Here is a 12,032-nt window from a genome sequence, read left to right on the forward strand (position 1 = left end):
GAATGGAGGGGCCAGTGAACCATCTTCTATTATTCCGGATAGAGGTCTACATTGATGTCCTTGGAGTCGACACAAATCGAGGTCAATCTCCTAATCTTTCTGGAGGGGAGTGAGGTGCTCTTGCCAGAGGGGATGGAGACTCATCTCTGGGATGGAGATGGAAAGTGAGGGGATGGAGAAAGACAAAAAAGTTCTCAATCTTAAATTTTAGGAAAAACTGACCGCCCCTTTGTGCAAATTGGAGTGAAGAAGTCAAAGTGTCATGTCAGATGTCTTGATACATTTATTGTAAAAAAGGTTTGCACACTACACACATTTACAAGTCGATATTGTACACGCCATCCTTTCAAGTGTTCCCTGCTCACCAGTATTATATGCTAAGAGGACATGGATAAAACATTGGTAGGAGAACTGAACATCACTTGAAAACCATGTTTGAAAAAATTGAACAAATCAAAAATGAAGTGTTACACATATTGAAATGACCAGCTCAGCTGTACAAAGAGACTGTGGTGACGTTTATAGTAAATCAAGCAAAATGTTACGAATTAGGTACCGGGTACAAAATTCATCTGAAATTCAAGAAAATTGACTATGTAAATGCAACACCGAGTTTGAAGTTTAGGTTTTTACTTAACATTATGATGATAATCAAAATCTTCAATTACGTGTTTTGACAACCATTTTTTCAACTTATCACTGCATTGATTGGACAATACTAGAATTACAAACATTCCCCACTGGTACTTCATATGATATTAAACAAAAGAAATTACATTGCACCAAGCACATGATGAAAATTTGATGTGTCTGGACAACTAAATTAAGTTGCACAATACGCAAAGCAAAAAATTAGCGCCTGATTTAACAAACCACATGACATTTTATTAGCAGCATGAAATTAAACTGCATTATGAAAATTGCATTAAGAAAGCTGAAAGGAAAGTTTGAATGTTATACTTTTTACCACATTGTAACAACTGGCAAAATGGGAAGACAAAATTTACAGTATTTTAAGATGATTCTTTTTAACAACAGCCACCATCAGCCCATTTGCTAGTCTACACAACAAATAATACCATAATAATACAAACTTGTGGGAGAGTATTAGAAGCACAGGCTAACAATGAATGCAAGGTCACATGATAACAATCTTCCACCAATGGATTGTAGAAAAGATGACAATTTAACAGTTCTGTACATAATTCAAAAGGTTTCATTTAATACCCTCTGCAATCATACTGGAATTAAGACCTTTATGTGACCAATCTTAGTAACATTTCCTGACTGCATAATTCTGTGAACAAAACAAACAGAAGCCCCCAAAAATATTCTTCAAGTTAACATTTGCTGCCTTTTGCCTTTTCAGTTACGATGAGTTTATAATTCATGATTTTTATCTTAATAGGTTTGGTACACGTATGCCCACCACGATAGGACAGGAAGTATGAAGTGGTGTTACACAGAACATATTTTCTACTATTTACAATGAAATAAATACAAATGCTTTGAACTGGTGACAAAAGTAAACATAGAAACATAGGTGAATTTGATCAACGCTGAGGCTCTGTTTTGGTTTTCTTCTTTCTCAAACGTGAGCTGGAACGAAAAGACAACCATGTGAACAACCAAAAATACAAAATACATTGTGAACAGCCCAAAACCATCAATTACTAACTAGAGAGACTGAGTTTCATTTATTTTGAAATATTGCAAATTGGACACATTTCTCTTATCTGGAGCTGATAGAACACAAATAAATACACTCTGCTTCATTAACTTGACAGCTGTACCCAATAAAATTCTCTCACATTAATTGTTGCCGAGAGCATTAACCACAAAATCAGGTTTCTATATGTTAATGTTTAAATGCACAACTGTCCCGAACATACATGCGTGTGTCAGTGACAGCACATTTCAGCCATCAGCAACACAGGAAGGTCGACCACAGTTCAGAACTAACTGGCATTTCTCGATCAGGACTCAGAGACTCTAGTCCGTATTACCAGAATTCATCACAACTGCTTGTTACTTTTCAATATAATCCTCATTATCTTGTAAAATGAAGTCTAAAAGACACTAACCTTCTACCATTGGTTGTAATTGCCACCTCGGTATCCACCCATGTTACCACCACCCATCTGTCGTGGCATCTTATTCCAATATTGCTGACCGCCACCATATCCACCCTCCGCCTTCCTCTTTCGGTTGCCACCCTGGTTGTGGAAGTCAATGTAGTGTACACCGGCAAGCTGTTGGTTCTTGTTACCACCCCCGCCACCACGACCACCCCGCCTGTTCTGCTGACCACCACGCCTGCAAATGCAAGATTTTAATGATTATGTCAGGGTTATGCATCGAATGCACCAAGATATGATAGTTTTCAGAAGTCATTACAGTATACACTAGATATTGGTGAAACAATATCAGAATACAAAATTCTAATCCAGCTATTTCTTCAATCTACTCAAAACTTGCCAATCTTTTGTTAAGATCGTTGACTGAACAACAAATGGCAGTTGTAACCTCGGAGGTGGATTCCACTTGAGTGACCCTTAATCATACAAAAAAGCCTTTTCTGACTGTTCTCCGAGAGTGAAGGTGACTGGTTGTGGAGAAATTAAGAACTTTTGTGACCCATCACACCAATATGGGTAGGAAGTCGCATTTGGGGCATATGGAGTCATCCACATGTAGATATAGTTTATAAGGTTATAAGCCAATACACTTTTATACCACTTCCATCATTGTATGTCACCAACTGAAAGTGGATCATTTGACAAGATTGTTTTATATTGTTGGCGATTCCTAAATACTAGAACTGGTGACTTGCGACCTGATTGACGTGATGGGTCACATATATAAATAAAAAACTATCGAGGTACTACAATGAAACTTTTACATCATGTGAACAAATGGTACTCTTGACAAAGGCCAGTGATATGGTATGCTATAAAATGTAGTATGTATGACTGGCCTTTGACAAACAGCAGAGCACGGAGGCTCACGACAAACAAAATCACTAGCAACAATTATCATAGGTTCCTTAGTTCAGATCACTGGCATTTCTCAATCAGGACTCAGAGACTCTAGTCCATTACCAGAATTCATCATTACTGTTTCAGAACCAAACACAAATTTTCAAAGTATTTACAAGTTTCAGACTGGAATAACTCATCATGGGTATGAAGGTGGCCGAAACTGACGCAGTGTTTGTAGTTGGACAAGAACCCATGAGAGGACTCAGATTTAATAGAATCTTTAACATGAGGTACCGCGAGTTGATAAGAAAGGTCGTTATTCAAATTAGTGAAATGGGAAAAAATTAAATAGGAAAAAATACAACAACTATTGTTAAAGCTCTTTACAACTTACAGGGACTGCTGACCAATTCACTGCATATGAGGGACGTGATCCCCTCCTTCCCAACCAAAACAGGCGAACAGAAATTTTGCTGTTCGCAATCAACCCCCCCTTGTACAAAGGCAGATGTGTAACAGAAGCCCTTCAACCGGCTTACTATCGTCATCACAGTACAATCTATTTTACACCTCTTCTGCAGTCCCTGGATAGTTGAGTGGACTAATGTAAAACTTTGGATGGAAAAGTGACAATGGGAAAGTTGTAATTTTGATTCCTTATAGATGAGAATCCCACGCCCAATTTTTTCACCTCAAGGCCATTAACACAACTGGATAAACTGAACCTAAGTACATACAGGTATTTTAAGTTTGTATAATTAAGGAAATAATTTCCTTCAAGTCACTTTTCCACAAACTGCACCACTAGCAAAGAGGTCATAAAGCACGACACTTTGCATGCATGTTAAGCTACGGGTGCGATTTCTTTTGCTTAAATAATACGAACTGTCCATATCTGCCACCACCATACCCTTGATTTTGGAATCCACGTTGGCCACCCTGGCCACCCATGAGTGGTCTTGGCTGATTGGGGCCTGGACCCATCAAGGGGCGTACTTGCCCTCCTCTTGGTGATCCAAAGTGTCCTCCTCCTCTCTGTCCAAAGTTGCCTCCCATACCGCCCATTCCTCCCATTGGGCCACCCCTGGAAAAAAACCATTCATAATATTTGATAACCAATTGAAGCTAAGATGTGACCTTTATTCGATGGTAACTTTGAGAATTGGTCAAGACTCCTCAAGCCCCTTTATACCAGGATTAAGCAGTTTCCACTTGGACAGACTTTCAAGAGGTTGTTTCAGTTCAGAAACTACTGGCATTTCTCAATCAGGACTCAGAGACTCTAGTCCGTTTTACCAGAATTCATCATGACTATGAAACACGAAACACTTTCAGTAGAACACAACTCCATGCTGCAGCAAAAACTGTAAAATACATAGAAAGCGATCCAACACTGCAATCAATGTGTTAGAATAACAGGCCACCTTGTTCTGACCATCTAAAACATGATCACTTACCATCCTCCTCTGCCTCCGCGTCCCCCTCTTCCTCCACGACCACCACCTCCTCGTGGCGACATACCGCCCCGGCCCCGGCCTCGTCCACCTCCAGGTGACATCATCATCTGAAACCCAACACAAATATATGTAGTCACTGGGAAAAGCAAATGTCAAGAGAGAACCATAACTGATGACAAATGTTTTCCAACATGCATGATGCATTACGTACAGTTAAAAATGATATGACCAATGAGGTTTGAGCCAAATTCAAGCCAAGCTCCTTCCAGTGGTACATTTTCTTGTAAAGGTGTCTAAGAATAGGATCAAGTCTACAGTGCTAAATAAACACATTAGTTTCGTTGATAAATGCAGGCTTGGTCTCACAAAATACCTAATGTGAAAACCTTCCACCATTCTTACCCTACATGTATGACCCAAGACACATGGACATGTAGAGATAGAGGGAGTTCTGCCGCGGTACCTACCTTGCCCTTGCCCTGATTATTGCCTCCCATATTCTTTCCCTTCATTCCCTGTCGGCCCCTCTGTCTGAATGGCTTCCTGGCCTCGATACCTGCAGCTATCTTGAGATCTCGAATCATGTGTAGTGTGACCCTATTCTCGTCTATCGTCAGGTCTTCGTGTTTCTTGATGCATTCTTCCGATTCCTCCTCCTGTTCAAAACTCAGGTAGGCATAGCTGGAATAAGATTTCAAACTTAGCAAGGACAATATGATCTGCTTCTTGAAATTTAGATAATCAGATATCTGTTGATCATGTAGTGTTATTCCAAATTGGTCTTTTGAAGATAAGGTTGCAACCAGAAAGCATTTTCACAGCTTATGACAAGAAAAACATACATTTAAACTAAATTTAGAAACATCCAACATGTCACAGATAACTTAGCTTCAATTTTCAGACATTTTGTTGAATATCAGTCAGTGATCAAGACGGTCAGCAAATGAAAAGCTCACCCCTTATTTTTCTCATCAGCATCAATTGATGTCAGTATTGCTTTGGCTTCTGGGAATATTTCAGCGAGTTGCTCATCCGTGCAGTTGTCAGGTAAGTTGTGAACGTACACAACCCGTGTGTCATAATCGTCTGTAAAAAGAGGATGCATCAGGAGAACTGTCTTCGAGATGTGAAAATTGAATCAATTCTTTACTCAGATCAGCCAAACACTCAATACTCAAATTTGTACTCGTAAGTCCAGCGATGGTCGAGTCAAATATGAGCTGTTTTAACAGATCCTATCTCTGGTCCAATGTTCCTGCATGGAAGCAATATATTGAAATACGCTGATCATTTCAATGCGATTTTCAAAAATACGTGGAAGCTGTTCACCGAACAGATGTGTTTTATACACAGTAATGGGGTAACGCCAGAGGGAAAGAACCATCTTCAGGAATTACCAAATAGTGCATGAGGACTAGTTACTCGGTAGTTGACCCCTGGCTATATGAAAATATGAGTGGTATTGAGAAGTTCAAGTTGACATGTACAACTACCATGAGGAAAGGAGGCATTCACTCATTAAAAACATTTATACATCCACCACAGAAATTCAACTGAAACAAAGGCAAGTCATGAATTATTTTGAAGGTCGAGGAAAACAGTGTAAACATGATCAAGAAAACTGCTGATTCTTATTTTAGCACAACGCAAGCTGTACCGTATTTTCCGGATTATCCCCCGCACTGCCCTATGACCCGCACCCCCTTTGACCATTACCTAAAGCCACGCAAGACCCGCACCTGATTATGACCCGCACTGCTCCAAGACCCGCATTCTCCAAAAATAGTAAGCCATTCATTGATGTTGACATCCTAGAACCGCCATGTTTTTTTTAATTGTTAACCAAAGTGGATCAATTCCAGCATGGCCGTAACTATTTTCCCTAGCGGAGACATCACAAACTATGCGATCATGGCGGAAATATTGGTTGAAAACAATGCGAAAACGATGGACATAAATCCTTATCAAGTAACCAGTTTGGTCCCCTTTTTTTTCTTTGGGGTTGGGGCTTATCCCTCTCAGAATCCACGCAAGACCCGCACCTTTGTATTACCCGCACCCCCACTTTTTGGGCCTGTTTGAGGGCAAAAAGCCGCGGGTCATACGCCGGAAAATACGGTAGTCGATTACTATTAATGCTCCCAATTGGCTCAATTTACGACAAAACCTCAACTTTAAATGGCAACAATAACTACTTCTGAGCAACAGGGCTGCTTAGAAAATGAAACCACAGAAGAAAATAACAGAGCCGTGGCAATTTTTTCACATATTTTGTAATGTCTGCTACATCGTTTTTAATCATAACTGTTATTTTCATGTCATGTCTAAAATAAAAAGCAAAATAAGGTATTTGCAGCCCTATACGTACAAAGGTGGATTTTGTGGCCGTTGTGAATGACAACTTTTGAATCTGCTTCCTTACCGGTTGCCTTCTTGATCTGATGTGTCAAGTGGGGTTTGATGGTGTCAATGACCGCAGCTGCAAACAAGAAAACACACAAGGTGAGTACGCTGTGACAATGTGCATGAAAAGATCCAGAGTTATGACAGAAAATATCTTTTTCAGAAAATTAACAGAATTTCGAATAGAGGTGTGAATCTAAGGCTGATTTTATCAAAGAAAGACCCCAAATTCAATAATGCAAAAAGTACACCAACAATTTCAAATCCCCTTTTCGCAATTTTTTTCCAGGTAAAACCATTTTGATATCATTATCATTTCTTTTTTCTTTGACCATCATAACTCTGGATTGTCTGTTGAAAAGAAAAATTACCAATGCATACAAGACGAGGAAAATCCGCATAAAAAAATGGCAGGAGTCAGTATGGGAGTTTGCACATTTGCTTTCACTGGTCAAGCAGACCAAGTCATATGACTGACATGCAAATTAGGGCGCTTTGTCATAGGCTTTTTTCACTAAAGTTCTTTTTATAGTAAGCAGGCATATTGTTGCATCGCTCGTGTAATTTTTCTAGTTAGATTATTAGTTCATGCAAGACTTTTCTAGTCGAGTCTTAGTTTTCTAATCAATGGGTATTTTGAGTGAGCTAGGCAGCGTTTTTGTCTAGGTACGTAAGTACTGAGACACAATTCACAAAGGGGAAGAGACTGGCTCAAATAAAATAAGAGGAAATTGTATGTTGTAAATGTAAATCGAACATAAAAGAGAACATGCTGCTCCCCTTAGCTGTGGCACATGCACAGGAGAGGATACAGCTGTTCCTTCACTAGGAAAGCTACAATATTCAACACAGAACTGAAAACAATATCGACCCCCAACACATCGCCTGAAGGCAGTGGGGGGTCTAATACCTATAACTCAACATACACTTGTAGGCAGTGCCTGCCTCGTCGGGCTCTAGCTGCCTTACGGTGTGCTCTCCCACTGATAATTTTATGTCTCGCAACTGAGAAGCAGCCTCACGGGCATCCTTGCGAGTGTTGAAATGCATCTCAACAAAGCTGAAACGGAAAAAATATACAGAACAATTACTTGAGTGGACTGGCTACTACAACAGAAGCCAATACTTCATCTCAAGACTATCCACAAGGGATGATGAGACATTTTGGGGGGGATTTATAGGTCAATTTCTGGTATCCAGCTGTGCTGGTTCTTTTTTCTCCTGTAAAAAGACAGTGGGAGACACACAGCCACAAATGAGCTGGTACTGGTAGAGCACTTGGGAATGGAGGACTTGTCGTGACTTGCATACGGATTAGCCGTGTCACATCCAGAGTTGCGTAGAATATATATTTGTTGGGTACGATTGTTCTTTTTTCTTCCATTTCTGGGTTTCACATGCCTGCAAGAAACAATACACCACAGTATCGGGTGAACGCCACAAGACGCACAAGGTTATGCGTCAGTATTGACGGCTGAAAGCAAAATTAGAAGTTGTTACAAGTTGAACATTGTGTTCTGACATGTATCATTCGGGATATATAGATGTTTCATGATTTCTCAGCACAGAGCTGGAGATGGGGAAATTTTCAATATTTTGCCAGTTGTTTTACAAAAGGCAACAAACCACAATATGTTTACCATAGGAGAGAATCACTTCTTTGATTGTCTTAAGCAACATTCTATCATACTGATTTTACATCATAGCTAGCCTCGGGTGCAGAAGCACTTACTGCTACTTGCTCTCATCTCTTGCACTCGGCATATCACTCACTAATTCAATTCAATTGAAGGAATTTCCTGCCGACATTGAAATGATATATTATGTCAAACAGAACAGGTCTTAAAATAATGAAAACAATTAGAACGAAGGGCAGTCAGGACTTGAAATTTGTAAAGATTACAGGCATGTCTTATAGAGTGATACGTTCCGACTAGGTTGCCACTAAAGACATCACGTGGCTCCAAGACAAAACTACCACATTATGTCAACCAAGTTGGCTCATGCTTTGTTGCAGCCACTTAGGGATACCAGCATTTCAAGCCCTGCAAGTTCCAGATACATGTTAAAGGAAGCCATTAAAACCAGATGCATGGATACCAGTGATATCAGCCCAACACAGGGCTGACCATTTTTTAGGGCAGGTATTTTTTCCTGGGTAGACTCCCGTGTCCAGACGTGGACACTCTTTTAGTGCCCAATACATACCCCTTCTTCCTTTTTTCAACATCCTGCACAAATTTGACCATGAAATGCTGCGACTTTGACAGTTCGGTTTGGAGTCCCTCACTTGACATATCCTCGATGTTCATCGGGTAAACAATGACTGTGCGCATCCGCGTCTCGGCAATACGTGCTGAAGAAAGCATGAAACAAAGTGACAAAGTGCTCAAAAATCATCATAATACTTTGCGAGTACAAAATAACTTGGTCGATTTTGCTCAGAAGTCTGCTCACTCCTGCCCCAGCACATCTAACCCACCAAGCCACATGCCACAGTGGGCAGATGGTCCGAGGGTTAACAGCCCACATGAATGGCTGTCTTCTGGACCCCTGCACTTTCATCATTGCAAATTCATAGACCAAATAACCTATATTTTAAAAGTAAACACTGCCCGTGTGAATGACATTTTCACAGGTACCATGAGGAAAACCACATTTGTTCAGGCTAACGGGAATCATCTATTGCTCACCAGCTTATAAGACACTACAATTCAGCCAATATTGTTAGTAGTAATGTTCTGCCATACCTCCAGACATCTTCAGCAATAAACTCTCAGGTGGTAATGAGCATGGATGGCCAAGGTTACCATAACTTTGCCTTTGTGACTCCCAACAACCAGTCTTACCTTCTTGTATCTGTGCGTATGTTGGTAATTCTGGCACTCCTTCTGGAAGTGTAATCTTCTTGGTGTCCTTTTTCTCCTCTACCTTTACTGCTTCCGTTTCCGTCTCCATTTCTGTTTCTTCCTTTGTTTCCATTTCCTCCTCAGCACCTACACAAACAGTTCAGTCAGAATGAGTCAAAAGCTAAGAAGACAATGACTGATGCACTATGAATTAGTCACTTCTGCATGTAGTTCTCGTTCTACATACTAGTCATGATTTCAAGATTAGAATTTCTCACAAATAAATGACACGAAAAAGTTACTGGTATTTATAGAATTAATCAATTCTAGAGGGAGAGATGAAGAAATTTAAATCTCACCTTCTGTTTTTTCTTCCTCTTCTGCAGGTACTTCCTTGACTTCTGCATCTCCATTTGTATCCTCCTCATTCAAAATCTGGTCATCAATTGGTTCATCAGCCGCAGCTTCCTCACCAGCAGTTTCAGCCAACAAATCTCCATCTGCTTCGACCTCAGCAGCACCTGCAACAGGTAACTTCATGGTTGCAATCGGTGGAAAATGTTAAAAAATATATAACTGGTCTGTCTCAACTCCAGACCTGTGATGAAGTGACATGGAGAACACTTCTGAATGTTATGAAAATGAACTCAGATCATTCTGTTTTATGGACAGTGGCATAGCTAAGGTGTGACAACATCAAATCATACATGCCCAATTACTAAAAACACAAACAGTACAGTTGCACAGTTGAGCATTGTGTGCACAAGCAATTTGACAGATGTGCTGGCAAGCAAGTATCTCATCTTTCTGGATGCCTGGCTAAGTTAACGAGTGACACCAAAGCCAAGCTTGATACAGGCTATTAAATAATTCAATTTTATGATCAGCTTAAATAAACAAAGAGTGCTGCCCACACAGTATGAAAACAAGGATACAATGGAAGCCACTGCTGGCCACAACAAACAGGCAGCAAACAAAAGACCGCATGGTCACACACCACATGTTCTTTTGTTCATTGTGCCTATATTTAGGTTTGTTTGGGCCAGTAGACTGAGCAGTGGCTTCCACCGCCAGGTGTAAAAGGGTCTATCAAAGTGCATCCCTTTCCAGACTGTGCCCATTTCCCAACAACCTTTCAGATTTCTAACTGAAACACTATCTTACATATCACACAAACTCATATTTATGTAATCAGCAAGAGTCGAGTACCTTTACAATGTTCCTCGAGTCTTGAAACCAAGTCAGATTTCTTTCCAGTGACAGGGAGGCTTCTTGATACACAGGCCTCCTTCAACTGGGCCACAGTCATCTTGTTCCAATCAGTGTCAGACATCTGTAAATATAACAATCATTCAAGTCATAAAACAAATGCCAAGTCAGAGACCTTTTCAGAAAAGTTAATTTTGGCCTGCCTTTTATCTTGTGTTTTTGGAACGATTTTATAATCCCTGTTTACAGCCCAAAAAAAGGTCATCGGTTGATTAGATTAGCGCTACTGTTCAATGCAATCATACTATACGTCATTTGCAATCGGGGATTGTAAATTTTAATTTTAACCACGTTTTTTTCTGGGTAGGTGAATCGCCACACAATGAAAACTGAAACAAACTTATGTCCAAGAAATTGCCCGTCCCCAACTCATACCAAATACCACCATAACTCGGACCGCTTGTAATATACAGTCCTAACCTCAACCTTCATTAGTATTCATATATCTCGTCATATTGGCTTTCATCGTTGTTTGTGTTAGTACTATATGACATCACGGTGCCCAACATTTATACATAGTTATTGGACCGAGCAGTATACAACTAGTATTAGAAGCAGTCCGAGTTGGTGCCCAATGGTGGTCAGAGTTGGGGATGGGCGGAGTTGGTCATACAACATTGAATGTTCAGTAACACAATGCAGACGTCATGATCTAGGCAGTAAGGCACGGACACCAGCAATATTATAACAAAGGAGTAATGAATGAATCATCCATCGCAGCCATCTTGAATAAAGGCACACAAAGGCATGCATTGCACTACTCCTGGCTGTACTGTAGGCTGTAGCAAGTACAGGCAAAGTGCGCTGGGCATAGAAAACATGTGGAGGGGACTTCTCGATCAGGTTTAGGCGGCAGATCCGCATAAATATGATTTAAGTCTTGTTTTATTCTCCTCTATATAACATAGGTTAAATAATAAACCATCTGATATTTACAAATTCTATACGATTACCTTTATTTTTTGAGTGATTCTTTCGGTAAAATTCGGTGATAAGATATGGGTTAGAGACGTGCGAGCAGCGCATGCGCAAATCAAGAAAGCACGCTTTTACCTCTAATATGATTGGTTGAT

At 40.2% G+C, this 12,032-nt stretch overlaps 1 protein-coding gene across 1 annotated transcript; it reads right to left on the minus strand.

Annotated features, from left to right (window-relative positions):
• Window positions 1-265: 265 nt before the first annotated feature.
• On the minus strand, window positions 266-12,001 carry LOC135485716 (nucleolin-like). The gene is made up of 13 exons (XM_064768112.1): window positions 11,913-12,001; window positions 10,900-11,023; window positions 10,050-10,211; window positions 9,691-9,837; window positions 9,050-9,197; window positions 7,768-7,901; window positions 6,861-6,917; window positions 5,395-5,524; window positions 4,906-5,119; window positions 4,439-4,545; window positions 3,868-4,065; window positions 2,085-2,316; window positions 266-1,599 (listed from the first exon to the last, which is right to left on the minus strand). The coding sequence occupies exons 2-12, from the start codon at window positions 11,021-11,023 to the stop codon at window positions 2,088-2,090; spliced, it is 1,650 nt and encodes a 549-aa protein (XP_064624182.1). The 5' UTR covers window positions 11,913-12,001; the 3' UTR covers window positions 266-1,599; window positions 2,085-2,087.
• Window positions 12,002-12,032: the final 31 nt, after the last annotated feature.

Source organism: Lineus longissimus, chromosome 1 (genome assembly GCF_910592395.1).
Source record: "Lineus longissimus chromosome 1, tnLinLong1.2, whole genome shotgun sequence".
Classification (NCBI taxonomy): domain Eukaryota; kingdom Metazoa; phylum Nemertea; class Pilidiophora; order Heteronemertea; family Lineidae; genus Lineus; species Lineus longissimus.

Coding starts and splice junctions, on each gene's coding strand:
- LOC135485716 (XM_064768112.1), bottom strand. CDS start 11,023: ATGTCTGACACTGATTGGAACAAGATGACTGTGGCCCAGTTGAAGGAG. Junction 4,066..4,438: donor CGCGGAGGCAGAGGAGGATG/GTAAGTGATCAT, acceptor GTTTTTTTCCAG/GGGTGGCCCAATGGGAGGAA. Junction 2,317..3,867: donor GGTGGTGGCAGATATGGACA/GTTCGTATTATT, acceptor TTGCATTTGCAG/GCGTGGTGGTCAGCAGAACA.